Source organism: Lepidothrix coronata, unplaced genomic scaffold (genome assembly GCF_001604755.1).
Source record: "Lepidothrix coronata isolate B3197 unplaced genomic scaffold, Lepidothrix_coronata-1.0 Scaffold286, whole genome shotgun sequence".
Taxonomy (NCBI): domain Eukaryota; kingdom Metazoa; phylum Chordata; class Aves; order Passeriformes; family Pipridae; genus Lepidothrix; species Lepidothrix coronata.
In genome coordinates, this window is record NW_016690466.1 from 512,374 (window position 1) to 539,745 (window position 27,372).

At 39.3% G+C, this 27,372-nt stretch overlaps 2 protein-coding genes across 2 annotated transcripts in view; one reads left to right on the forward strand and one right to left on the reverse strand.

Moving 5' to 3' along the window:
• COL3A1 (collagen type III alpha 1 chain) overlaps positions 1-17,827 on the forward strand; it is a 50,572-nt gene extending 32,745 nt beyond the window's left edge. The window contains exons 21-51 of the mRNA XM_017836870.1: positions 655-708; positions 839-937; positions 1,775-1,828; positions 2,167-2,265; positions 2,418-2,471; positions 2,624-2,677; positions 3,191-3,244; positions 3,592-3,645; positions 3,836-3,880; positions 3,971-4,069; positions 4,157-4,264; positions 4,761-4,814; positions 5,802-5,855; positions 5,960-6,013; positions 6,635-6,688; positions 6,914-7,021; positions 7,196-7,249; positions 7,747-7,800; positions 9,132-9,293; positions 9,419-9,526; positions 10,281-10,388; positions 10,788-10,841; positions 11,024-11,131; positions 11,792-11,845; positions 11,956-12,063; positions 13,267-13,320; positions 13,551-13,658; positions 14,291-14,570; positions 15,086-15,273; positions 15,407-15,649; positions 16,654-17,827. Of these exons, the coding sequence (XP_017692359.1) occupies positions 655-708; positions 839-937; positions 1,775-1,828; positions 2,167-2,265; positions 2,418-2,471; positions 2,624-2,677; positions 3,191-3,244; positions 3,592-3,645; positions 3,836-3,880; positions 3,971-4,069; positions 4,157-4,264; positions 4,761-4,814; positions 5,802-5,855; positions 5,960-6,013; positions 6,635-6,688; positions 6,914-7,021; positions 7,196-7,249; positions 7,747-7,800; positions 9,132-9,293; positions 9,419-9,526; positions 10,281-10,388; positions 10,788-10,841; positions 11,024-11,131; positions 11,792-11,845; positions 11,956-12,063; positions 13,267-13,320; positions 13,551-13,658; positions 14,291-14,570; positions 15,086-15,273; positions 15,407-15,649; positions 16,654-16,800 (2,928 nt within the window). The 3' untranslated portion in view covers positions 16,801-17,827. The remainder of the gene's footprint in view (positions 1-654; positions 709-838; positions 938-1,774; positions 1,829-2,166; positions 2,266-2,417; positions 2,472-2,623; positions 2,678-3,190; positions 3,245-3,591; positions 3,646-3,835; positions 3,881-3,970; positions 4,070-4,156; positions 4,265-4,760; positions 4,815-5,801; positions 5,856-5,959; positions 6,014-6,634; positions 6,689-6,913; positions 7,022-7,195; positions 7,250-7,746; positions 7,801-9,131; positions 9,294-9,418; positions 9,527-10,280; positions 10,389-10,787; positions 10,842-11,023; positions 11,132-11,791; positions 11,846-11,955; positions 12,064-13,266; positions 13,321-13,550; positions 13,659-14,290; positions 14,571-15,085; positions 15,274-15,406; positions 15,650-16,653) is intronic.
• A 7,775-nt stretch (positions 17,828-25,602) lies between these two features.
• The window catches only part of COL5A2 (collagen type V alpha 2 chain), a 100,851-nt gene continuing 99,081 nt past the window's right edge, over positions 25,603-27,372 (reverse strand). Inside the window, exon 54 of the mRNA XM_017836871.1 lies at positions 25,603-27,211. Coding sequence (XP_017692360.1) covers positions 27,065-27,211 — 147 coding nt within the window. The 3' untranslated portion in view covers positions 25,603-27,064. The remainder of the gene's footprint in view (positions 27,212-27,372) is intronic.

Genomic DNA, 27,372 nt, shown 5'->3' on the forward strand with positions numbered 1-27,372 from the left:
TTCACTAGTGTTCTGAAGACACTCTCACAAAGGAATTCCCGAATTTATTTATTTAACAAAATAAATAACAACATCATTACAGATTTTAGATTTCTGTTCCCATCTGAATCATCAGCAAAGTTGTGCTAATCTATTTATAACTCTTAACTTAATAATTGATTGCAATATTTCCTTGAAGCTATGAGGAAACCAAAGATGCACAGCGAACAAATTAATCATACTAAATACATAAATGGGGTACAAATTAAATTTTACAATTGAAAATTTTTGTAAGCAATGAAGATAGTAGTGAGTGCAAATATTAAAACAACAAACCAGAGCTCTTCTCAGTATTGAATTAGAGGATATAATGTATAATTGTTCGATACTGCATATGACATTTATTTTTTTTATTACTTTAGAAAACTCATAAATAATGATGCAGAGCCAGTTAAAATAATAATGGGTGGATTATAATTTCAACAGGAGGGTTATAACCAAAGAGAAAATAATCTGTAATCCCTCTTACTGCAGTAAAATGCCACTTACAGCTTTTTCTTTTCATTAATTTTCATAACAATGTGTCTAATGGTAAATAGTTTAGAAGAAAGACCCATTTGCCCATTACTTGTGCCACGTTGCCTGTGATCCACAGTCTGTTCTTTTATTTGGTAGGGCTCCCCTGGATTCCGCGGCTTGCCCGGTAGCAATGGACTCCCAGGTGAAAAGGTATAAATCTTCCCCTAAAAAAAAAAAAAACCTCCAAGCTTTCAGAGAATCCGTGTGATTTTGAACGGAGAATTTCGGATTCAACAGGGTGCTGGTTTCCTTGCTGTGACTTCCCACATCTCTTTTTTAGGGTCCCGCAGGGGAGCGTGGGAGCCCAGGTCCCCCTGGCCCCAGCGGACCTGCAGGGGAGCGCGGACAAGACGGAGGCCCAGGTCTTCCAGGAATGAGAGTAAGACAAGACATCTCCAAGAAAGAGAGAGAACCTCTATTAAGGATGACTCGTTGGAGCTGATAACGGCATTTTTATTTAAATACATTTATATTTAAATTATTATTTAAATAGACCTTAATGTTTAAACAGTTAAATTATATATCCGTTTATATATTTCAATATAGCCAAATCTTACATTTGCTGCTTGTTTGCAATTAAAGCAAATAAGCTGCTGGTCAGGCTTTCAAAGATTTTTGGAGGTGGCCTCACAGGTGATACTCACAGGATGTAAAAATATGTAAGTGTTCACAGAACAATGGAACAGCGTTCTGTGAACTACGCCAAAAATTAACAACTGCTGACAACAAATATATTGAAGTTCAAAAGCCCAACTGCAGGCTGCTGGGAGCCAAACAAGATTTTATTGGAAGTGAAAATGAATTATTTAAAATGCAGCAAAAATAATATGTAGAAAAATAAGTTAATAAAAAAGTGTTATAAATTGTGCTGCTTTTAGGTAGAGGTACATAGTCAGAATCATTTCATTCCTTGATTTTTTTACCATCTGAAATTAGTTTTCTTCCCAAATAATGAAAGAATACAATTTTTGTGCTTGCTGATTAACGTGCCATGTCTTGTTTATATCCAGTGTCCCTCAGGAAAAGCAATAAACCCGTAATGAAAAAATATTTTAGCCTTCTCCATTTTTCCCCTTCATGGGATGGGAGAAATGGGAGGACTTTTAATCTTTATTAAAGAAGATTAAACCAAACAAGTAGTTTCTATATGTTTATGCATTGAAACATACTCTGCATTTTAAACCAAAGTGTAACACTTTTTTTTCTTCAATTGCAGGGTTTGCCTGGAATTCCAGGAAGCCCCGGAAGTGATGGGAAACCTGGCCCTCCCGTATGTACACTGTGCAAATATTTTATGCTAGTCCTCCTACTTGACCTTACCCTCATCCCACAGTATCTACATGACAGGTTGTTATCACAGTCAGATTAATTGTCTCCTTTTTTGTTTGTTTTAACTACCAGAGCCCTTTATCTGTATCATTGTAATAACGGTCTGTAAATCCTGTCATTTAGTACTGTTAAAATATGGAGTATACAGGAGATGAGTTGAAATGCAAAACATATTTAAGTTTTGAACCACAGTGTCTCACCCTCACTCTCCCTTTGATGGTTATTCCTTTATTTCACCTGAGAGATGCCATGACTGCCTTTCTTTTCTCCTTGTCTCAGGGCAGTCAGGGTGAATCTGGACGTGCTGGTCCCCCTGGCCCTCCAGGCCCACGTGGCCAACCAGGTGTAATGGGTTTCCCAGGTCCTAAGGGCAATGAGGTGAGTGGGATTTCTCCACTTCTGTTCTGATGCTTGATCAGTCAAATGTTAAAATAAATTGCTCCATACTGGGGCTATCTCATGCTGTGGCTTCAGGTTGTTGTCTACAGACCAGAACAAGTATTTCAAATGTTATCTCTCTCTTTTGTAAGGGTGCACCGGGTAAGAATGGAGAAAGAGGCCCTGGTGGACCACCTGGAACACCTGTAAGTTTTGTCAACATTTTGTTTAATGATATGATAATTTAATAATTACATCATATGACAATTTAATAACAGCATAATATGAATAATAATTTGATGAGTCTTATAAAAATGGTATCAACCCCTAACCATGGCCTAATTTTGTCTTTGTACAGGGTCCTGCTGGGAAGAATGGTGATGTTGGCCTCCCAGGTCCTCCAGGACCTACTGTAAGTGTGGTGGCTCTGTATGAGACGACGATCAATTATTGCCAAGGGGGTTTGGCATCTACAGGTTGACACTGTGACTTTAGGAGAATGAAAATATTTTTAATGATATATAGAAATCTCATTTTATGAAGACAAATAGAAGAACTCTTATTTGCCATTATTTTAATGAATTAATACTCAAAACTTCAGTAGGATAAACTTGAGTCAGGTACACCTGGCACAGATTGGAATGAAAAGCCAATTTAAGAGCTCTCAGAGATCTACCACCTTTTCAAACTGAAGCACATCTCCCTTTAATGTGTATATCAACTATTACCAAGTAAAAATGTGTCTGGGGAATCACATCTAACAGTTGGAGCGGGAAGAGCAAATACCAGAACACCAAGGTCCATTAGTCTTTGGGATTATGCAAAGTCATCATCAGATCATGAAATGAAGGCATAGATTAGAGGTGGTGTTGAAATGTTGGCAGACATGTTCATGGCTTTTTTTTTCTCATTTGTTTGATTCTAGGGTGCTTCTGGGGACAGAGGAGAACCAGGACCAGCAGGCCCACCCGGTCTCCAGGTGCTGTGTGTTTATTTCTTTCTGATTCCTTTCAATAGATTAAAACACACAGAAATAAAAAGATAACAAAGGCATCTTAACATTTACATTGCAGTGCATGTCATCATATTTTGAAGTAAGACAGATCATCCACTTGACAAAAGTTATTACTTCGTATATCATAATTGCAGGCTGGGTGGTTAATTTAGCTTGTGCAACATAAAACCCTCAGCTATCAAACTGGCATCTCTGCCTTTGTAAAGGATTGGAATGATTTGAGTACACATCTTTGGGTCAAAAAAAAAATTACAAGATGGAAAATGCATAACTTATCTATGTAACATGGATAGTACTGTTCCTTCACATAGGGATTGCCTGGTGGACCAGGACCAGCTGGAGAAAACGGGAAGCCTGGAGAACCAGTAAGTAGTAATTCCTTTTATTTAATGAGACGTTTTTCCTATATTGCATTTCCAAATTCAGTCAGTTCTCAGCTCTATTCAGAGCAGAGAAGTCTGATTTTAGGGATAACAGAGGGGAGAAACAGGATGCCAACCATAATGGAGATTTACCAAGTGCATGGATAACTTACACTTATTTTCTCGTAACCAGGGGCCAAAAGGTGATGTTGGAGGACCGGGATTCCCAGGCCCTAAGGTAAATAATAAAGCAACTTTTCTGAATTACATGAAAGAATTAACACAGCATGAGCTTGAAAACAAAGAATAATGCATTTCTTTGTCACAGGGTGAAAATGGTATCCCAGGTGAACGTGGTGCACAGGGTCCCCCAGGACCTCCTGGAACAAGAGGTGGGCCAGGTCCTGCTGGTACAGAAGGTGCCAAGGTACCCACCAACTTTCTTGTTTTCCTGCTATTATGTGTCTCATTCAGGTTAATCTTGTTTTTCTAATTATTTTTTCATACCCCTTAGGGTCCTCCCGGACCACCTGGTCCCCCTGGAGGCACAGGACTGCCTGGCTTACAGGGAATGCCAGGAGAAAGAGGAGCTTCTGGAAGTCCTGGACCAAAAGGGGAGAGGGTAACACAGACACACTGCCAATTTTATGCTAATTTAGTGTTAGCTTCCCACAAAGCACTGGGTTTGTTCATGTCTTCACTTTTGGCCTGATTTCAGAGGTGTAGATTGTGTAGCAGTACTGTTGAGTTAGCAATGCGATATGGGTCCTATATGCTGAAAAATATGGGATTTTCCCCCTGCTTTAATATATGCTAGATATTTTGCTGTGCTAGATCTCTTTGGGGATGGATACATCAAACCAGCTAATAAACTATGAGAATAATTCATACCACAGGCAAACAATTTGGCATAGGCTTCATTTTGAATCAATTTGGGTTCTTTTCCATCAAAGTATGTAGTATCTGATGCTGAATACTGGGCAGAATGTCATCCCCAATTTTAGATTTGTATGATCTCAATAAGGAAATGTGGTTATTGAGAGACCCTCAGCACGAGGTCCTTTCCCTTCCCTTATGCTTGCTTTTGGCTTATGCTTTTTACATCTTACATCTCCTAGGGAGAACCTGGTGGCAAAGGTGCTGACGGCCTTCCTGGTGCAAGAGGAGAGAGAGTGAGTAACCTTTTTTAACATCTAACAATTTATCCATTAGCTTCACACAGTCTTCACTTAGAACATGAATAAACTTAGAGTTACAATGAATAAGTACTGTCTAAGAGGTGTAAAGTAGTAACCCCATTGTGTTTCATGCCAGCAGTGCCAAACCAGTTTTGTAAACTAAATCAGACTTAATACTAGTTTTTGTGATTACCGTTGCTTGGGTAAATATAATGGAATTTTTTGAAAGCAGAAGATCACAGTTAATTGGGACAATGTTTTGGAGGGAAAGCAATCATATAGAAGTAGAGAAAATCTATCTGACTGATGAGAATGCAGGTTTATAATGAATCACAAAAGGACATCTATAGGAAACGTTCTCACTCAGGATACTTCTACAGGTTGCTGCATATGATAGATTTTGCATCTATATAGCATATACACATAAAATAGACACTTGAAATATATACATATATATCAAATCAGTACCTGAAAGCAGTGCATCCATCAAAATAATGAGGCATGAAAAATATACCAGTGCAGCTTGGTTGAGTTGGAGGAAATACAAAAAATTTATTTCAAACCGTAAGGTACACATTAAATTGTCAAGAAAGAAAAAACTCAGGGAGCCAGTCATGAGATATTGAACATATACTGAAGAAATGTGGATCAGTTATTTATATGAAAAGTTAGGGCAACGGGTAACTTTTAGTGTATACCATTGAAAGAGGCCTGTTAACTTCAGGTGGGTTTGAATTAGGTTTGGATGGCAGGGAAAAGAAAAAAATTATCAATCCATTGGAGATCTCTCAGTTGCAAAATGGTGTGAATTTAGACTGTCACTCCAAAACATAGTTTGCAACAGCACTCTGGCATTGTAGACTCTCTTCAATTTAAATATCTCTAGCAATCTGTTTATACCGAGACATAAATGATACTGATGAAAACACAGGTAGCACTGTCATATTTTGATACAAAATATGCTCTTTTCTTGTTGTTTAGGGCAATGTAGGTCCCATCGGTCCTCCTGGTCCTGCCGGCCCACCCGGAGATAAGGTAAAGCATCTCCTGCAGTGACACGTGGTGCAGTAAGAAGTCCCAGCAGTAGCTGTGTCACGGGGAGCAGACAAACACCCAGTAACCATCCTTGTTCCTTACAGGGAGAGACTGGCCCAGCAGGTGCCCCAGGCCCGATGGGTTCCCGTGGAGGTCCTGTGAGTGACAGTACTTTCCTTCCAGTATAACTTGAGCGTGGCTCCTGTAGCCTGGTGTAGACATCAGGGCTGTACCTGCCCTGTCTGGAGCTCATGAGACTTGAGCTGTAAATAAGCTAAGCACATTCAGGTGCTCTTGACTCCTGGGATTTATAGGTACTAAAGAAGCCTTCAGAAAATCAGTGCTTTTAACAGTGCAAAGGGGTCAGAGGGCTGTGCTGATAGCTCAGGGCAAGAGTGTGAGCAATAGTGGTGTCCATTTTGTCTTACAGTTAAGTAAACTTTAAAAAATACCCTTATATTTATTTTTTTTTATACTGATAACACAGCACATTGGGATCTCAGTTGGATCTGGAAAACACCATGGGTTGTTCTCAGGGTTTATACAGTTGTAACTGAGATCACTCTGTCAGACTTTAGATAATTATCATATTATCAAATAATTCCTGTTCTTAGCATTCAGGAGCAACTGTAGTTTTGGAACAGGGTTTTTTTTCCTTCAAAGGCTGATAAGACAAAGAAACTTCAGCAGCATCAATAGGAGTGTTCTCTAACCTGTAGGTTATCTTGAAAAGCTTATCTTTTTAACATTTTCCATTGCTGACATGTTGTTTTCTACAGGGTGAGCGAGGAGAACAAGGTCTTCCTGGACCTGCTGGCTTCCCTGGAGCTCCAGTAAGTACATCTGCCACTCTTTCTCTACTCAGTCACATGTAGAGCAACATGACTTTGTCCCTATCTTTCTATACTGGCAGACCAAGACAGTTCAATTGCATTCACATTTAATTTAATGCTTAAATTCCCTTCAGAAGAGTATCTGGATAAGGTTTCTCATCACAGTGGTACCATCTGCTTTTTTTTTTTTTTGAGTAGTAATGAAGCAATATAATTTTTCTTCAGGGCCAAAATGGGGAACCTGGTGGGAAAGGAGAGAGAGGCCCACCTGGTCTGAGAGGAGAGGCTGGACCACCTGGAACTGCGGGTCCACAGGGCGGCCCCGGTGCACCAGTAAGTCTTTGCTGTCCCTTATTGCAACAGAGAGGTTTCTTCAGCTCTCCCACAGCCTCGAGGTGGCCAGGCCCCCCCAAGTGCAAGCAGCTGAACTGCCTGAAACTTCTTGACACTCACTGTGATTTCCGTCTTTATCAAATCATTTTGCTTTATCTGCTTCCTTCCGTGTAGGGTCCACCTGGTCCCCAAGGAATAAAAGGAGACCGTGGATCTCCTGGAGGCCCTGTGAGTATCTCCTTGATTTAGTCACTGCTAAATGTCTCTGTCTATTACAACAAATACGATGTAAGTGGAAAAAAAAAAACCTTCAATGACTTTAGTATCTGCTGTTCAAGAATAACTAAGGTGTCCTAGAAGGAGTAATTAAAGTTGAGGTGTTTAGTGGTCTGGATTACATTGGATTTAATATAAGTAAGGTGACAAAATAGCTTTTGGCACAATGACCCAAGGCTCTAAAATGGCTTATCTCAACAGTCATTATATTTACTTGTCATCTTTTCCAAGTTTCTCAGAGCCCATTAATTCACCTCTGAGGAGCATATGTGATCTTCAACTTCAAAAAAAAAAAGTATTAAAAAAATTCACAGCAAAATTGTAAAAACAGGGAACTTACAAGCAAAATAGCTAACTGTAATTCAAACTCAGCTGGTGTATAAAAATCAATTTGTTCATCTTTTTCCAGTCTTCAGAAAATGACAACTAAAAGTATTGATCTCTTACAGGGTGCTGCTGGTTTCCCTGGTGCTCGTGGTCTACCTGGTCCCCCTGGTAGCAATGTAAGTAGTCTTATGCCCCTTTTATTCTTACTTTGGGAGTATATTTATGCATATATTAATATAATAAAATATATTATGCAAAATCTTTCTGAATATGATGTTTGGACTTAGGGAAATCTGCATAAGGAGTTTACTCTCCTTATCATATGGAATAGCAATTCATTCACTTAACTTACTGTCTTGATACACCTTCTAGCATGGGTTTTTTTCCAAAGCCAGACTTAGTGAAGTCCTTCTCCTGGATCAGGTCCTTGAGGTCTGTTGGTGGCAGATATCCTGTCTTCTCTCTCGCTCTTTTATGATGCAAGAAATACTCAATACTCATTTTGAACTGGTATTCACTTTCAAAGCTATGTCTTGCAGATAATTGTTGAGATTTTTTTCTAGGTACCTGTAGAATAAAATGGCATAAGATTTAATTGTTTTGGGATTAACTGAAATCGTTCTTAAGGCAAAGTTTCTTTCTTATGGTATGGCTTCATCTGAAGTTTAATCTACCAGTCTGCAGTGTCCTATTATAAAAATACATCCTGATACATCCATTAATTCCAAACTTTTCTATAATATCTGTCTGTGAAGAAAAGCTGTTTCTTAATATCCTTGTATGTTCAATGTGTGCCTACTTTTGACTCCCACAGTAAAAATTAGTCTGATTTTTGATTCTTTAAAAATTAAGAAAACAAAAAGAATACAAATGCATTTGACCATTTTAAAAGCAAACTTTTGTTGTATGGTAACTGAGATATAAAGTAAAAAAAATCTTTTGTATTTGGATAAGCAGATTTTAATTTTCTGTCATAGTTACAGGCAGATGAAAATTTGAATATTACTGAACAAAAAGGAAAAGTAGGATTTTATTTAAGGTATGATTAAAGTCAACACAGTTATTTCCATTGATTGGCTCAGCTAAGATTTTAATGAAAGACATTTCATCCTGTACATGTCCAAGACGCTATGTTAAAGGTATCTGGCAGCAGTGACTTAAGAAAGCAGAAGGATCTGCTACTCTTTCCAATTTCTGTGGCAGAGCCCTGGGTAAGGAAAATGTATCCTGTGTTGGATTCATTACAGCCACTGGGCATCCAGAACCTGCAGGTGTTACATTATGCAAACCGTATGTCCAGACAGCAGGGATAAAAAAATACCAACTTTGAGAGTGATACATGAAAGGATTCTCTTACAGCACCAGATCAGATTTGGGTGCACAGAGGCTGGACCCTAAATCTGCCTTCAGGCAACGACAGGTCTGGCTGACTTTCATAAGAGCAGTGCCAGTGTGCGCCTGTTTCAGATAGCTCAGCTCACACTCTTCTTTTTAAAATTCTTTTTAGGGTAGCCCAGGTCCCCCTGGTAATGCAGGGCCTGCGGGCAAGGATGGGCCTCCTGGACCCCCTGGTAGTGCCGGTTCTCCTGGCGGTCCAGGACCTGCTGGAATCAGAGGTGAGCCCGGTACACCAGGGGAAAAAGGGCCACCAGGCGCACGAGGAGAAAGGGTAAGTGCACCTTCAGCCAGGGACTGTGACACCAACAGACTGGGATTATGTCTGTCAAGAATAAGTGACCACCTATGGAATGTTAAAGACGCTCATATTGATTGATGTGACCTTTCCTCGATCAGGGGGCACCGGGTGAACCAGGTCCTCAAGGCATTGTTGGCGGCCGGGGTAACACGGGTTTGCCAGGTCTGCGTGGCCCAAGTGGTCCACCTGGGATGGCAGGAGCCAAGGTGAGAGCCATTCACTGCAGGGACATAAAAAATAATTAATGTGTCAGGGGCCGTGGGGGGGAGGGGTCTTTAATGCTTTTTAGTCCAGAGACAACAGAATTTACAGTTATTTGTGCTTACATCCATAAGATCAGGCTTTAGAACGCCTGGCAACCAGCAAATGTGGCATGTCTTTTATCCCTGTTATCAAGTCTCATATCAGATTATCTAGAAGTATAGAAGATGCTTCACACTTTTAAGGAGGGTCAAGGAAGAGGCTATAAACTCTCCTTACCACAAGATCTGAGTCATAGTCTCACAAGTTGTGAGATAGATACAAGTTGTGTATCTTTGCTTCATTGTCAATGTTTCTTGCTTAAATATTATGACTCAAATGGAAAATTACTTTCACTTCCCTTCAGAAAAGGTGGTGTGAGGCTTGGTTTATATTTTATCAGTAAAACAGCAATAGAGCAGTTTTTAACTGTTTTGGCTATTGTTTTTGGGCACATAAGACATAGCCATTTATTATTTCCTAGCTGACAAAAAACATTCCTTGAGTTCAATGGCATTGCATGAATGCTACCAGCAATGAAAAGAAACCATTTGGTCCAAGTTTTTATACTCTCTTGTTTATTCACAATCTCCAAAACCACACTGGCCCATCATTTTATTAGGTCTCCTTAAAAATTACTACATAATTAATTAGATGTATAATACACTGGTATTTCATAAGTACATTACCTGTAACAAAATCCTTTCCCTTTTTGTTCAGGGTGAAGATGGTAGACCAGGCACCAACGGTGTCCCAGGAGAACGTGGTGCCCCTGGTCCCCAAGGTCCTATTGGACAAAGAGGCTTACCTGGAGAGCCTGGCAGGGATGTGAGTGGATGTGATTCTTTCCTGCTAGCTTGTGAGTTACTAAAGGGAGACCCTGGGAGGATATGAGCTTTAAGGTTCACAAAGCCTCCCTCAAGTGCCTGATGCACAGGGGCCTGGGCACATCACACTCTCATGTAAGGTAGCATAGCCTGCTTTCTCTGGCATCCCCTTCACTGCCTGTGGGTATCATCTGTCTCACTTGGAACTGAACAAGAGACTTGCACTGCTTGTACGCCTGCAAAATAATGCAGGCCTTACAGATCTTTTAGGGGCCACTCCACCTCCACAAACTCTTCCTGCTAGAAAACTCCTTTTTTGATGAGCATTATTTAAGCTTACTGGGAAACAAGCTCTTTCATCATGCAATTTATGAACACACTATACCCCCCTCTTTTGCAGGGTAACCCTGGCTCCGATGGCTCGCCTGGACGCGATGGATCCCCAGGAGGCAAAGTAAGAAATCATCAATATACTTAGATTTCCAAATAAATGACACATGAGATGCATGACAATATGCACAGTTCTCTGCTACCTAATTTGTTCCTTGAATCTCTTATGCTCAGTTGAAAATACTGTTTATATTGAGTTCTGTAAAACATGACATTTATTATCCTGTCAACTGTTACTGTCTGCAGGGTGACCGTGGTGAAAGTGGCTCTCCTGGTGCTCCAGGACCCCCTGGTCACCCTGGACCTGCAGGTACTGCTGGCCCACCTGGGAAAGCTGGTGAAAGAGGATTTCAGGTAAGACCAAAGTAAATCGCTTACTGCTTATTTATGTACCTTTCCTATGCAAAGTCCATTTCATGCAGTAATAAAGAGGAAGTTTTGAAGAGTCATACATTTCTTACTGTCATAGTTTCTTGCCATTGAGGACCTCTTCCATAACCATATCAAGGGGAAAGACATCTCAGCTTATGTTCCTGATAACTATAGAAATCAAGCTCAAAATCTGTGTACTCCATAGGATGCCAAAAAGCACATCATCCCACCGGGCCCTGTCTTAATTTCCATCCCATCTGGTGCCCATGCAGCACAAGCAATGTTATTTATTTAAACTGAGGGAGTGCCTTTGGAAGTCTTCAAGTTATTTCTCACAAGTGCTGACACCAGCACAGCCTGAGCACTGAGTACCTCACAAAGTGAAGAAGGGCTCTAGTGCCTACAAGCAGCTGAGTAAGGCTGGCATTGGTAAAAAGGGGATCTGGTCATGATTCTTGCTGATTAGAGAGAGAGTGTGTGTGTGTGTGTGTGTCTGTATCTGTGTCTGTGTGTGTCTGTGTGTGTAGCTTTCTCTTGTTTCGAAATAGCTGCTGGCTTTGAGTATTCTGCTTATCTGGAAATAAAAAGGTGGTCTAGGCATCCCCAAGTGACCCATATCATTTCATTCTTATCACGTCACAGGGTCCACCTGGCCCTCCGGGCTCTACTGGTCCTGCTGGTGCTCGTGGTCCTGCTGTAAGTTATATTTAAAGTATTTGTGATATCATCCATTCACTGTTCCCTGTTATTTGGGCATTGCTCTTATCTCCTTATTTTTTCCTTTTGTTGCAACTCTACTCTTACAGGGTCCTCAAGGTCCTCGTGGTGATAAAGGTGACGCTGGTGAACGAGGCGGCCCCGGCATAAAGGGTCATAGAGGGTTTCCCGGTTCCCCCGGTCTACCTGGTCCTCCTGTGAGTATTTTGTATTGATTTGGGAACTACAGCTGTTCTTAGTTTCTGTGGTTTAGGTCTGAGGTGCCTTGTTAGCCTCAACTAATTTACTGAGAAAGGAAAAAAATTATAAAGAACCTGTGTAATTTGACTGTCAAATGTGTTCAAAAGTCCAGATTCTCTGAATGAACCTGAAAGAAGCATTAACAGAAAAGTGGAAGAAAGCTGGTAGGAGCTGAAACTGGGTTTACTATAATCCCTTCCAATAAACACTTTTTGAATTATTTACATAGGCTATTCCTGATTAAATTAGAAAAGATAGAAGTATGGGTTGAAATATCTATGTGTATTAGAAATCCATCCTAGGCAGACAATTAAAGCTAGTCAGAATCCAAATACCTTTCTTCTGTCATGTATCTTTTATAGGAAGTAATATCAGGGCAAAATGGGGATGAAATTGTAAACTACTGAATTGTAAACATGCATTACCAATTTGAGCAGTTCTTAATAGCTAGAAGAATTGATGGGCAGGAATAGAAAGGCATTCCCTGGATGTTTATGACAGATAAAAGTTTAAAGAGGGATTTATACCCAAAAAAACTATTAATAGCACTCATGACACAAGTGAGAACCAAGAAACCAAAACTCACTCAATTCATCTACGAAAGGTGGCACCAATACCAACCTATTTAACAACACAATATAATCCATTCTCTAATGTACAATATGAGTAAAAATCTGATAAATTCTCATTTACACAATGAGTGCAAGATGTTCAATAATTATTAAACAAATGGCTTAGTTCTTTGTAATGCATATGTAGAGCAAATTTTAAATGCATTTGAAAACATGAGTTTTTGTCAAATTATTTACAATATTTCACTGGTAATATGGTTAAAACTGCAGCATTTTGAACCTATAGTTATGTATTCTTATTAAGACAAGATTTCATCCAAAGCTCATTGGTGTCAATTGGCTTTCTTGCATTTTGGATGACACATCACTAATATGTTTTCTTATAGAGAACAACTGAGTTTTTTTCTGGTCAAGGAATGCCAACCATTCTCTCTGATATCCAACATAGTCTTTTTACAAGGATGTGTTTCATATAATCTGAAAGATGTTTTCGATGTCTTTATTTAAGGTATATAAGTTATAAGGTATATCCAGCTAGTTGCAAAATATTAGCAGAACGTGCATGACTGACTTTTCTTTTCTTCATAGGGTCCCCTGGGTCCACAAGGTGCACTGGGAAGTCCAGGACCTTCAGGTCCAAAGGTAAGAAAAACTCATTACCTAGCCTAACTGCAAGGAAAAATCAGACTGTTTGGTTTATATATATATATTTTTTTTTTTTTTCATCGACCATCCTAACAGAAAGACAAAACACATGAGAAATTTTGCAGAAATGTTCGACATATCTCACAAAGTATTTCTGAATTTGATATTGCCTCATAAACTCTCATAAACTATTTTGACCATACTATTTGTGTTCATCATTGTTCTAGGGTCCCCCAGGACCAGCTGGACCACCTGGAAAAGAGGGTAGAAGTGGATACCCAGGTCCAATTGGTCCTCCTGGCCCCCGTGGTACCAGAGGTGAAAGCGGCCCTGCCGTAAGTAAACAGTGCACGCTCACAGAGACAAATATTTAGGGAATATTCAAGAAATGTAGGGTGCTCTCCTCTTTAAATATCTCCCTCGGAAATTCTGTCTGTGGCAGAAGATATCTAGCTATCAATGCTAAATCCAGAAAAATACAGCTCATTTGTAGTTTAGTGTAACTACTGGTGCACTGGGCATCGTGTTAGTCTTGGATGATCATTGACTTTTCCACGTACAGCGGGGTCTCCATTGCGGAGCACAGACTCCCTTTGTCTCTTGGAAGCTATGAAATGGATTTTCTAGACTCCTCTGGAGTGGCCAGAGCTGCAAAAAGGTCACTCTCATAATCACCTCCTAAAGCCAAGAAGTGGCCATTCTCTGGATTTTGGTGGGAAGGGTTTTTTCTCCTTCTGACAGCCCAGACCAAAGAACAGTCACAGCTTGACAAAATTAGGGGAGAAAAATTCCAGTCTTAGGAAAATACAGGCCTGGAAACTCTAACAGACATTAAACATCTGTTTAATTAATGAATGAGTAAATAAAATGTCTATGTGAGAACTCTCTTTTTTTTTTTAAGATTAGGGCAGACCTTTAGTTTTAACCTATGATCTCTGTTCAGGGCTACATTCATTATATTTTTTAGGGTCCACCAGGCCAGCCTGGTCTTCCTGGTCCTTCTGGTCCTCCTGGTCCGTGCTGTGGTGGTGCAGTTGGCCTGGGTGCTGGTGAGAAAGGTCCAGTGGGCTACGGGTATGAATATCGAGATGAGCCAAAAGAAAATGATATCAATCTGAGTGACATCATATCTACAATGAAATCAATTAACAACCAGATTGAAAACATCATTAGTCCTGACGGGTCACGGAAGAATCCAGCTCGCAACTGCAGAGATCTGAAATTCTGCCATCCCGAGCTCAAGAGCGGTACGTTTAGATTTTATTTTCACCAATGGTAGCAGGTCTTGGGTGTTGGTTTGTTTGTTTGTTTGTTTGTTTGTTTTTTAAACTCAGTATTTAAATGCAGTGATCTGCTATAAAAAATTTGATTTTTTTTTTTGAACAAATGTCCTGATAAAGATGATAAACATAAAAATAATTTTAAACTTTAAGTAACTATACATTTAAACAGTATATGCACTGATTTCAACCCTATTCCTTATGTCCTTATAAGTGAACATATGTTTAAATAATTTTAGGGAATAAAACATCACAAGTATAAGTTCTATATTTATTTCAAATGTCAGTCCCATTACAATATTCACATGAACCCAGTATATTTTTATATCATCTTATTTTCTGTGATATCTCTTCGGTTAAAATTAATATGGTTCCTAATTTGGCTCAGGAATCTGGCATAGAAATAAGCTTTACCATCGTACAGTCAGATTCTTCTCCAAATATATTAAACTCCTTAACATTTTGGGTTTTTTTCCCTCTAGGGGAGTACTGGATTGATCCAAACCAGGGCTGCAAGATGGATGCTATTAAAGTATACTGCAATATGGAAACTGGTGAGACATGCCTCAGTGCTAACCCTGGGATTGTGCCAAGGAAAAACTGGTGGACCGGTGCAAACAGTGGGAACAAACACATTTGGTTTGGAGAATCTATGAATGGAGGCTTCCAGGTGAGAAACAACCACAGTTAACAGCCCATACTGTACATCACAGCCTACTAAAAAATAAATAGGTGAAATAATCATGATGTAGGCTGTCCCTAGACATGACTAAACACTGTTGTGTATTTGTGGCACTCTGCAGTTCAGCTATGGGGATCCTGAGCTTCCCGAGGATGTCTCAGAAGTTCAGCTGGCCTTCCTCCGCATCCTCTCCAGCCGTGCCTCCCAGAACGTCACCTACCACTGCAAGAACAGCATTGCCTACATGGATGAAGCCAGTGGGAACGTTAAAAAGGCTCTCAAACTGATGAGCTCTACGGAAAGCGAGATCAAGGCTGAAGGAAACAGCAAATTCACATATGCTGTTCTTGAAGATGGCTGTACGGTAAGTAAACAGGAATTTACTGCTGTAGTTTGATAAATAATGCAGATAAATAAGAAGGAGAGAGCTTTGCATGGTCTGGGCAAGGAAAGAATACAGCTGCCCCTAATAGGGGAAACTCAGATCCTGTACACTAGAAGTTTCATTCCCATAGCAAGTGTAGAAAGTGAGGTGCACTTCCATTAAAATATTTGCTTTACACGTACCTCCTTGCTTTAGAGTCAACACACTGAAGTCACAGTTAACAAGTTTTAATCCATCCCATGTCAGCTCTAAAACTAACCATACCAACAAATCAAGGCTAGCTGATTTGAAGCCATGGGCTGTGATTATGGGAAGGGGCAAACGCAGTTATTTTGCAGATCCAATATTGCTTCCCTGTGCCTTCTTCACTGCAGCAGAAAGCACTGGAGAGGAGCAGTAACACCCCTGAGCATGCTGGTCTATCAGCATCTGCAGCCTTTCCAGTAACAAATGCAAAACACTATTACTGTCCACATTTTTCTCCCTCCTGGTGTTTAAGGTTCCAAAAGGCCAACAAACACTGTATGCTAAATTTGCCATTTAAGGATGTGTGAACATATCTACATCACAGCCACTTCATGGTCATTTCTTTAACACCAACATAAAGAGCTGCCTCATCACTGCTGACACTCTAGAGGCCAAAACCACTTTTACAGAGTAGCCATTTGTACCATCTCTCAGCACGGCAGAGCACATTTCAGTCCAAAGTCAGGATGCTAGAACTGCTCCAGAGCACTTTACTGTCCGTCAGGATTCCAACCCTTTTGAGCCACAAGCCCTCACACAAACAGTCCAGAAATGAAGAATGCCTTGTCTATATGTTCATTGCCACAGAGGCTGCAACCAGTTTTCACGGGGTTGAAAGGGACACATTAGTATGGAAACGGAGAACATGAAATCTGATAAACTGTGGGATGGTTTTCACATTGCCCCAGCACTCATTTCTCTAACATTTTTTTTTCCTCTTCTTTTTAACTTCACAGAAACACACTGGTGAATGGGGTAAAACAGTCTTTGAATACAGGACACGCAAGCCAATGAGGTTGCCCGTGGTTGATATTGCACCCATAGATATCGGTGGTCCTGATCAGGAATTTGGTGTGGACGTTGGCCCAGTCTGCTTCTTATAAATCCAAGATTCTGCTCTTTCTGAAACCCCAGCAAACGGATTCACACTCCAACCATGCTCCTTTGTTTAAGCCTTGTCAGCTAGTACAGGTGACCATCTGTATCCCAGTTATTTATTAACAAAATTTCTGGGGGAAAAATCAATTTGATATCAAGGGTGTTTTTTTTTTTTTTTGCTATTACACAAAATACAGTAAAAATGCTTTTTGCTCTATTTTTTTTTTACCAAATTCCATCTTCAAAACATGTCTCCGTGGTGCTATAATACAACTTCAACACTTAATAAAACAACACTGTGTTCTATTAGTTGAATGTTAGCCAATTTAAAAAGCACTGATTGCTCCCAGTACCAAAGTTTACCCTTCTTTCCAAGATGCAGTCCATAAAGCTAGGAAGACCTCCCTGTTTCAACTACCTCAACATGGACAGAAACTGGGATGTGTCTGAGTCAAACCAAAAATCAATCAAATCAGTCAAAACACATTGGACCCAGTGTCAATTCCATAGAATCATTTGGTACAAAAACATCTATTTCTGTACTGATTAGCTGTGAAAAGTACAGTATACTTTAAGAGTTTAATACCTTAATGTCAGTAGTCACCATAATTTTATTGTTGGATTGTATTCTGTTGTCAAAGGTGCTTCTCTACTTTCCTGTCATTGCTGGTCAAGACCACTAAAATTAGGGAAGTGTAAAAGACTAATATGATGGTGCTAATGTATTTTTCACTCCTAACTCTGCAAGTCAGGGTTATTGACTTGCTTAAAAACCCAAAAATGTAAAAGATTTAAAGAATTGTAAATGTCTCCTGTCAAAGATAGCCATTGGCATGTCATAGTTGAGAACTTTCTCCCTTCACTCTGTAAAAGTCAATAAAGATGCAAAATTGTGAATTTCTTCTGTCACGTTAACACATTTATAGTGTTGAAGGTTAACCATCTTTGTAAGCTTTTATATGGTTGTTGGTCTATTCCTTACAGAGACACATAATAAAATATCTTAATAAAACTCCTTGTTGTTTCATAAAACTGACTATCTTTTTTTTTTTTTAAGTTTACTATTTACATCTCTTTGTTCAAGCAAATTAACAAGGCAGGACACAACTCTGGTACCACTTCAGTTGATTTTTTCAAAGATAATTTGTTTGAAGGAAACCCTGGTAATCCTAAGGGATGCAGCTTATGGCACACTACTAGGAACTTTTCTTTCTTACTTTTCTTACTCCTCTCCGTCCAGTGGCTCCTTTTTGCAAGCCTGGTGAGCTTCTCTATCCACACAGATGCAGCTCTTTGCAGCAAGATCCAAAACAGAGCCCATGCACCAAGACAGTTATATTTTCTCCAGTTTGGAGAAAATATAACCTTCCCTCCCCAAAAAACCCGCCTCAGTCTAAATAAATAGGCAGTCATGGGCTACATAAATAAGTGGTTTAAGGGCAGGCCAGAGGCACCAGCAGTTTGCCAGAGCTGACAGTTTAAACATCTTGATATTTTTTATGTCCACTGGAACTGCACAACCAAGTGATCCCCAGATCTCAGCAAAAATTTAAGGAGAAGCAATTACTACAGTAGTTTGGCAGGGTCTGAGCTTGAGGCCACAAGAAGGAAACAGGCCACACAAAGGAACCCAGGCCAGGAAACCTCTCCCAGAGGTAAGTGCTGATAGATGCTACTCAGTCTTTCCCACGGAGGAAGGTACAGAGCCTGCCCCCACATCATTAGCACAGCCATGCATTGCTCCACAGCCCAGGATCATTAAGGACCCTCTAAAAACAAGGTCAAACAAAAATTAGGGATTTTAAAAAAAAAATCATCAGGTTCTTAAAAGTTCTCGTTGACAATTATAGGCTATGCATCCCCTGAGAATACATTCTACTTGGACCAAACAGAAAAAAATGAGCAGAAAAATGCCGGTTTTTAAGAAATCTCACCGTATTTGGGGTTAAGCCAAGATACTGCCCTACCCTGGCATTGCAGAATTTGGACGTGGCACACAGAGCAAAAATAGTGAGGGCCTGGGGAGACCCTCACAGCACAAATGCAGCATCAACACAGGCACAACTATACTTAATGCAACATAAAAGAATAGTGCCAACAACTCATAAAAAATATTGGCTCTTTCAGGAAACCTCCTCATTTGATGGTGAAAACTGAATACTGTTTATGGAAGATGAGAATTACATGTGTGTAATATTATTGCATGTATGTAATACTATTAATCTGACACAAATTACATTGAATTAGCTGACTGAAGTTTTATGAAAGCAGCTGGTAAAAGTGTTGGCTGCTGGAAAAATGCATTGGAAACACCTGTTCTTAATCCCCACAGCAGAAAAAAAAGTAGCTTTTGTTATCCCCGTTGCTATTGGGGCTGGGTGGATGGCTGGGAACAATTACTCAACCTTGAAACTGCAGTTTTGGGGGCTATTTGCTAAAGCACTCATAGTTGTTAAGTCTTTCATTAATAATTTCTTCTAATGAAAGGCGATTACTGGAACATTTGTAGAAAACACAAAGAAATAACCAAGACCAACATAAAATAATTTACTTGATCCAAAAACATTGTGATCTTTTTTCAGAGGGTAGCATTAAGCTACCATGACCCTCATATGTCTGTACTTTTATATTACCACATTACTCTTTGGGGAAAACAAGACAAAAATAGCAACAATAACAAAAGCCACAAAACCAAAATCAAAACAAACAACCCCCAGCCCCAGCCAAAAAAAAAAATAAAACCAAACAAACCCCAGACAAACTAAACCCTGCCTCAAAGGTTTGCCTGACTCATACCAAGAGCTCAAGACATCACTAATTCAGTTTTTAATACTGCATTGAAACTTCACCTTTCCAATTACTCACAGGCTGTCACCTAATGGTGCAGCTCTTTTGCAGGAGACCAAGCTGGTGAAGGTGGACTGGCTGGCAAGTGGACTAGTTCATCTCCTTTCTACATTCTTTACGGAAACGATGTTTAAAACACTCCAAAATTTGACAGAAATCCAGCAAATTTTCCTCTAACGGGAAAAGTTTGCTGTCTAATTAGACCCTAATTATAAACAAATTATAACCACACTTACTTACTCACTCCTCTTCTTTGGCTTGTGGAAAAGCAAATTTCTTCTCTTCTTCCTAAATATATTGTCCAATAATTACCTCACAGGAATGAGCAACAACTTCACAAGCAAGATAGTCCCTTGTACCTGGTTTTCCATTTTGGACCACAAATGCTCTCCTGGGGCAGGCAGGGCAGGGGTTAACACAGGTGGTTCTCAGCTGCAATTCATCACATTCTTCAGGTTTCTCACAATCTTTATTTGATGCATTAACAAGCATTACCTCTGATTTTAACATGAGCTAAATTTCTGAATAGCAGGAGAGCAGGTAGAACAGGATAAATCCAGCCTAAATTTTAAGAAATCGACTGAACTCCCTGGTACCCACAGAGTAATTCTGCTCGAGCAGGCTCCTTTGTGGATATTCTGAACTCCTCAGAACGGGCTTGAAATCACAACAAAACAAAAGCTTTAAACTCACAGCAAGGGGTTTAAAGGGAAACAATAATCCAAAAATCAAAATGTTGTGTTTTTTCTAGCATAAGCACTCAGGTTGGCCAACTGGGTCTATGGGTCCCCAATTTTTTCAGCATTTCGAGTTCAGCTTTTGACCTGCTGGTTTAGTTTTACATTTTGTCATGATTTTTTAAACAATAATACCATCATTGTCTAACGCTATCATTTTTACCTTGTTTTCCATGCAGTATTTGCACACTTGCAGGAAATCTTTTTTTCTTTCTTTACTATTTCTACATTTCCATTAAGTTTTGCTTTTCCTCTTGCAATTTTTTTCCTTTCTGTCTTTCTGGGATTCTCCCTCAGTGAGACCAACTGCCCATTGATTAATAAATCTTCCATATAGCCTTCGTTTCTTGAAAAAAATAATTAAAATACCCATAGATTAAGAGAGTATTTACCCGTCTTCGCTCAATCTCAGGCAGCTACAGGGGAGAAAAAAAACCTAGGGCCCGCATCCTACAGTAGTAAAAAAAAATAATGGTTTTTTTCTGCTCTTAACCTGTTTTTAGACTCTTTACTTGCCTTAATAGAGGTAGAAAAATATAAAATTGTAAACTCTTCTTTGTAGTTAGTCTAAAACTAAGGAGCATATATCCAAAACTGTGGTTTGAAAAAAGGCTCTTGACAGAGAGGACTTAAATCAATTCCCTCTTTGCCTTCCTTACATTTTAAGCATCCAGAAATGCTCTGGATGAAAACACTAATACATTTTTTCAAGCTCTAAGAGAAGTTGATTTTAGGCACATATTCAGGTGCATATTCCTTTGTCATATAAATTTAAAACTATCGTGGAGAAAAGAAAAAAATATTGTTGTCTAGGTAGCTGAAAGAGAGTCTTGAAGTTGAATGAGAGGCACAAAAAAACAAGGAAAGAAGTTGTCCACAAAATATTCATAAAGGAGAAATTTCTTTCCAACCCATGCTTTGCCATGCTAAGGCTGTCCTGAGAGCTTTCCTAGGAAAATCTAATGTCTAGTGTTCCTTGTCAGGTGCATGTTATTTATATAGGCTGGAAAAGGTGTTATTTTGGAGGACTCATCATTTATGACAATAAGACTACATTATTATAATAATTTAATTAGAATATGTTTCTTATTACTGATAACACATCCATTTCAAACAAGACTGAAACCCTGAGGGTTCAATGAAAAATCTTATCCATTTCTTTACACCAGGAAAGAAATTGGGTCTCGCAGACTTCAATTTTTAAACTAAGTGCCTCTTTAGGGACATGTGAGTAATGAGACACACAATGTCACAAAAATCTTGAGCTACAGTAATGTATGAATTTTTTTATCATGATCTAGCATTTTAATTCAACATGTGCTTGTAACCAGATGTCCTTGATTATATTTTGCTATGCTCTTAAAGAAAATCTATATAAACTTAGACGTAAATTTCCAGAAGAGAAAGATATTTTGCAGGAGGTTTTAGGACTTTGGAGATGAAGAGATGTTTTCTGTGTTTCTACCTACCTGTTTACTGGGAGGAGGTGAGAAGTAGCTCGCACTACGCTGAGGGATTGCTGTTCCAGGATGAATGAAGACCCAGAACAAGATCCCAGTGTTCTTGTCTTCCCACCTGCTTTTCATCCTGCAAAAACAGACTCCAGGGTTCAGCCTAGAGTGTCTTCTGAAAGCACTGCTGCTTTCCCATCACAGCAGCCAATTCTGCTTCCTGAGGTTGTACCTGGCAAAATTAGGCTTATCCAACCTTTCTCTTCTTTCAGTATACCCTTAGCCATAAATAACTTTGGATTAAAGGTCACAAGTTTTGTTGCTGAATCTGTGCCCCCTGAGAAGGCAGTCACTAAGGATCACTTTTGGAGGCACTGTAGATGTTGCAGTTTCCATGGGATTTTTGTGAATGTTCCCATCATAACTCACATTTCAGCTTCTCTGTATTTGTTATAACAGCTCCAAGGTACCTGAAAAAGCCTGCTACCTCCTCCTCTCACTCTAGGAGCATCTACAAAGCAGAGAACAAAATTCCTAGCAGGAAATCACAGATTTGATGTGTCAGCTGGGACAGAGTTAATTTTCTTCCTAGTAGCTGGTACAGTGCTGTGTTTTAGATTTGCATTTGGGATGAAAATACAGCTGATAACAGACTGATGCTGTTGCTGAGCAGTGCTTACATTAAGTCAAGGCCTTTCCAGCTCCTCATGCTGCCCTGCCAGCAAGGAGGCTGGGGGTGCACAAGGAGCTGGGAGGTGACACAGCCAGGACAGCTGATGTCAATGAATCCAAGGGACATTCCAAACCATATGGTGTCATCCCCAACGTATAAAGCTGCAGTGAAAGCTGGCCAGGAACCACTGCTCGGGAATTGGCTGAGTATAGGTCACTGGGTGGTGAGCAGTTGCATTGTACATCATTATTTTGTACATTTGAATTCTTTTATTATTGTTATTATTATTTTCCCTTTCTTTTCTGTCAACACATGAATTTTACATTTTTCCCCTCCAGCTCTCTTCCCTCCCCCACTGAGGGGAGGAGTGGACAAGCAGTTTAGTGCTGTTTAGCTGCTTGCTTGGTTAAACCACACCAATGTGGCAGCAGGAAATGCTTTGGACTTGCTCTGATTTTTGTGTGGAAGCACACAGCTTGTTCTTTAGAGGGCAGAGGCTCCTGAATCACAATGATGGCTCCTACAGTTGTCACAATCTTCTGTCATGGTAGTATTTCTTTGTGGCAAGGAAGATTGTACCCTACTAAACACGTAAAAATATTTCACTAAAGTTTCTAGAATTGTAATGTTCTTTTGTTACAGTTAGTTGTATCAGACTTTTTCACTCAGTTGACTAAGGCCAAAAAGCAGTTCTGTGATGTTTTGTGAAATGTGAACTTGCTTGGTTTGGGGTTTTTTTGGTTTTTTGTTTCTTTCTTTGTTTGTTTGTCTTTCTCTACAAACACTGAGCTGCAGCCTTTACTGGAGGAGGGACAGTAATACATAAATCAAGGAACTAATTTTGCAATAGAAACATTTGACAGCACACCATTCTCTGATGCTGAGAACACAATAGATCATAACAATTTATCGCATTATTAAAAAAAAAAAATAAGCCAGAGATTATAGAAAGATGGGTTCTTACCCTACTAGCAAGAAAATAAAAATGTACACAAAATTATTGTGGGGAATGAGTAAAAAATCGACTCTTTAGTATCCTGCTCAAATTAGAGTGTGGCCTGGTATCTTAATGCTTTTCCAGACTTTCTCTCAGCAAAGGATAAAACACGTAATGCTGATAGCACAATAGATACATTAGCAACCAAGCTAATCAAGTTTTCTTCTGTTTCATGTAACACTATTTGCATACTTGCAGGATATCTTTTTGCTTCATTCACATTTCTACATTTCCATCTAGTTTTTGCTTTTCCTTTTGCAGTTGTTTTACTCTCTTTCTGGAATCCTCTCTCAGCAAAATCAACTGCCTAGCGAGTATTAAACCTTCAGTGTAGCCTTCCTTTCCTGAAGGAAGGGAACAGGCAGGCAAGGAAGGAGTTTGGGAATTTTAGTTTCTGGATAAGATTTCAATGAATAGTTGTCACACAAATATTGTATTACTGGTTTTGAGGAACCAAGAGAAGATGTCAGCCACTGGCAATCCTGGGGTGTTTCTCACTGAGGAAAAGTTAGTTATGGAAAACAGAAGCAACAACCAACTCTTGTAACTTAAATTTAATTTAAATGCAGTCCTTGGTATTATATTGCTATAATCACTCTAAAGTGCCTTTTTTAGCATTTTTGAGGCTGTTTGTGACCAAGATAGAACTTCCTAATGTTATAGCTGACATTGACCTTATTTGGAATTTATAAAGTAACATTATCAGCTCATTCATTCTATGTTCACAGAATTAAAGCTGTATTTATGTGATACTGTGCCACATTGCCTAGACAAGAAATCCTCTCCCTACTCCCACTCCTTTTTTTTTTTTTTTACCTGCTTAAAATGATTCTACAATACTTAGAGGAATGCATAAACAGGGAAAGAGATGCACTATTCATGTATCCTATAAACATAATCAAGAGGAGAGAAAAAGCATGTCCAACCACTTGCATTACAAAGAAAAGTAAACTACCTGAGAGCTGACACTTCACAAGAGGCCTTGCTTTAGTGATTCTCCAGCCACAGTTTTTACAGAATATTACCTTAGTTAGCTCTCTAGTTAAAGGTCTTTTTCAGTGCTCAAGGCAGCTGGCTGAGGAAACACTGCACACTTCATATGCAGTTAGAGATGGAAAAACTTCAAAACAAAAAGTATCTTCCATAACAAAATACTCTTCTTCTTCAACAACCTCACAAAACATTTGTATTAATCATGGATTATAATACTCTGTTCATGAAAATTAGAGGTTAAAAATAACTTTCTAACATGAACCTATACTCCAAATATTATTTATTTTGTGCATCTGGATAAATGTGCTGTAGAAGTATGGATCACAGCCACTGGATATCTACCTCTGCTTGAACACACTGAATCAAGCCATTACATCTCAGATAATTCTGTGGAATTAACATTATCTAAAAGTTCTCAAGGATCCAATAGTAGATAAGTTAACTCCTGAGTCACATTCTCACAGAAATCATTTCATGCTAGTAAAAAAGAAATGGTAGAGTTCCTGCCTGGGTAATAAAAGCCAACAGGTAACATCAGCGTGAACCTGTCAGCTTCCCTCTTCCCAGCCTCTGTATCTCTCCTGTAGGACATGCACATGGACAACCTGGAAAACTGCCAAGCTCCTGCCCTTTCAGAAGTGGGAAAGGAAGGTAAATTCTTGCCTGCTTTGCCACAAATGCAACGTTACAGCTTGTCCAGAAACTGTTCTCGATAAGTGATAACTTACACGGACATTGGGAATTGGCCAGACTACATTTCATTTCATCTCGAACAAAAACTCTTTCTCTGGAGTCTCAAACAATCCTAATTAGGCAGCTTTAATAGGCTTGCTGTGATGACTTTGTACAAACTGGCACCTATCTGCAAAAAGTGGCACAGAAGACATGATTCAAAATATCCCTATATTCCTGGGTTTGAAATATTTCAGGAGAGTGCATTGCAAATGAGATATGCAAAGAGCAACCAAACAAAGATGAAATACTTCTATTTTTAATTTCCTGGAAATTAACTGATATGGGACACACTGGAGAAAGGAAACCACTTACATAGCAAGAAGCATGTATTTAATTAAATGCTTTGCAAAGATACATGAATAAAGCTGTGTGCATGACTTTCTTTAGGGATAGCCCCAGCTGTTTATTTTTTTTAAAAGAACAAACAAAAAAAAAAAAAGTGGAGAGCACAGATGCAATAAAGGAACAAAAAAACCTAAGTAAGTTTGTACCCACATACTTTACAAAATAAAGCATGACAGAGGTACAAAACATTCTATATACTGAATGACCAACAAATAAATGCACTGTAACATTGTTCTCTCAAACACCATAAGCCTAACAGCTAAGCTCTGAAAATGACATTGACAGTAGGCATCTTTATTTCATCAGCCTTCTATAGTCATTTAGCACCATCACTTTTTTGTTGGGTTTTTTCTTTTTTTTTTTTTTTGCCCTGCCTATCTCCTTTCTTGAAATAACAACAGAAGCATAGCACCTTTTAACATCTAAAATAAAAACAGGAATATTAATTGCATCCCAACTTCCAGAGATGAGGTAGCTCATGCTAAGAAATGATGGAACTGTCCTGCCTTGACAACTCAAGGCCAGAAAGTCAAATTACTGGTGATGCGTCTGAATGTCAGCTAAAACCAATGAATTTCTAAACTTCCTTTATTAGCAACTGGTCTGGTATACATGTGAATGGTTTGCAGTGTACAGAAACCGGCACCATATATAAGACATCTCTATAATTCGATATGTAATGGCTTCTCAGATGGGCAAGTATTGGAAAATCAACAAGTATTTGGTTTAAGACGTATTTTTAAGATTAAGGATTATTTAATGGAATTATACCGATACATTGTGAGAAGTGGAGTCTGGCCTTAAAATTTTATATGTGGGACACCCCTACTGAAAACTCACATTTACCCCAGCAGTGTTTTTACTTCATAAATTAATCATGGCTGTGGATCTCTCTTCTGAGCAGACTTACATAGGAAAGTGCAGGAAAAACAATACCAAACTAAGATGATCTTGCCTGAAGGTTTTCTTCTACAAAAGACAAAGATTTCTGTGAATGTCTGTTGTACCGGCAACCACAGGAAGACAAACTGGGACAGAAGGAGTAGGTATGACTGAAATACAGCCAAGGGTTCACAGAAGTGCTCTACTTTTCTGTTATTCAGTACATATCAAAGCAAAAGAAATAATCCTTAGAGCTTTACATAGTCCCACATTAAAACTAACTATTTGGAATACCTGTAAATTTCAAAATTATTTGAAATGAAACCAAGGAAAAAGATTCATAAGGATTCATACTACTTTTAAAAGGTGGTCATTGATCCTCTTAAAATTGTACTGTTGTACTAAAAAGTTGGTTCTAATCACTTAGAACATTTGCAAGTAAAATAAATATTCAGAAGGAGGCCGGGCATTTCGAAAGAGCTGTATATACAGTGCTGATCCAACATCAGCCATTACTTCAAGAGTCTCAGGATTAACTTCAATCAGTCTAAGTTCACGTGTTTAGTTGCTGCTGTTGGTTGGGTAGTGTGGTAATTTCCCCCCTTCCTCTTACACGAAGCAAACTGGCCCAACTTCAACTCCAAATTCCTGGTCGGTGCTGCCAATGTCCACTGGTGCAATATCTATGATAGGTAAGCGCGCCACGTTCTGCGTCCTGTACTCAAAAACAGTCTTGCCCACGTTCCCATTACGTTTCTAGAGGGGGAAAAAAAAAAAGGAAAAAATTAGGCGTTAGGCCATGCCAAAACCAGCCCAAATTCCAGTGGCGAGTCAGTTGTCTGATTGCTCAGAAGGATCTCAATGTAAGTTTGCTGAGTGACACACTCTGAGCAACGCCACCTGCACTGCGCCTTGGT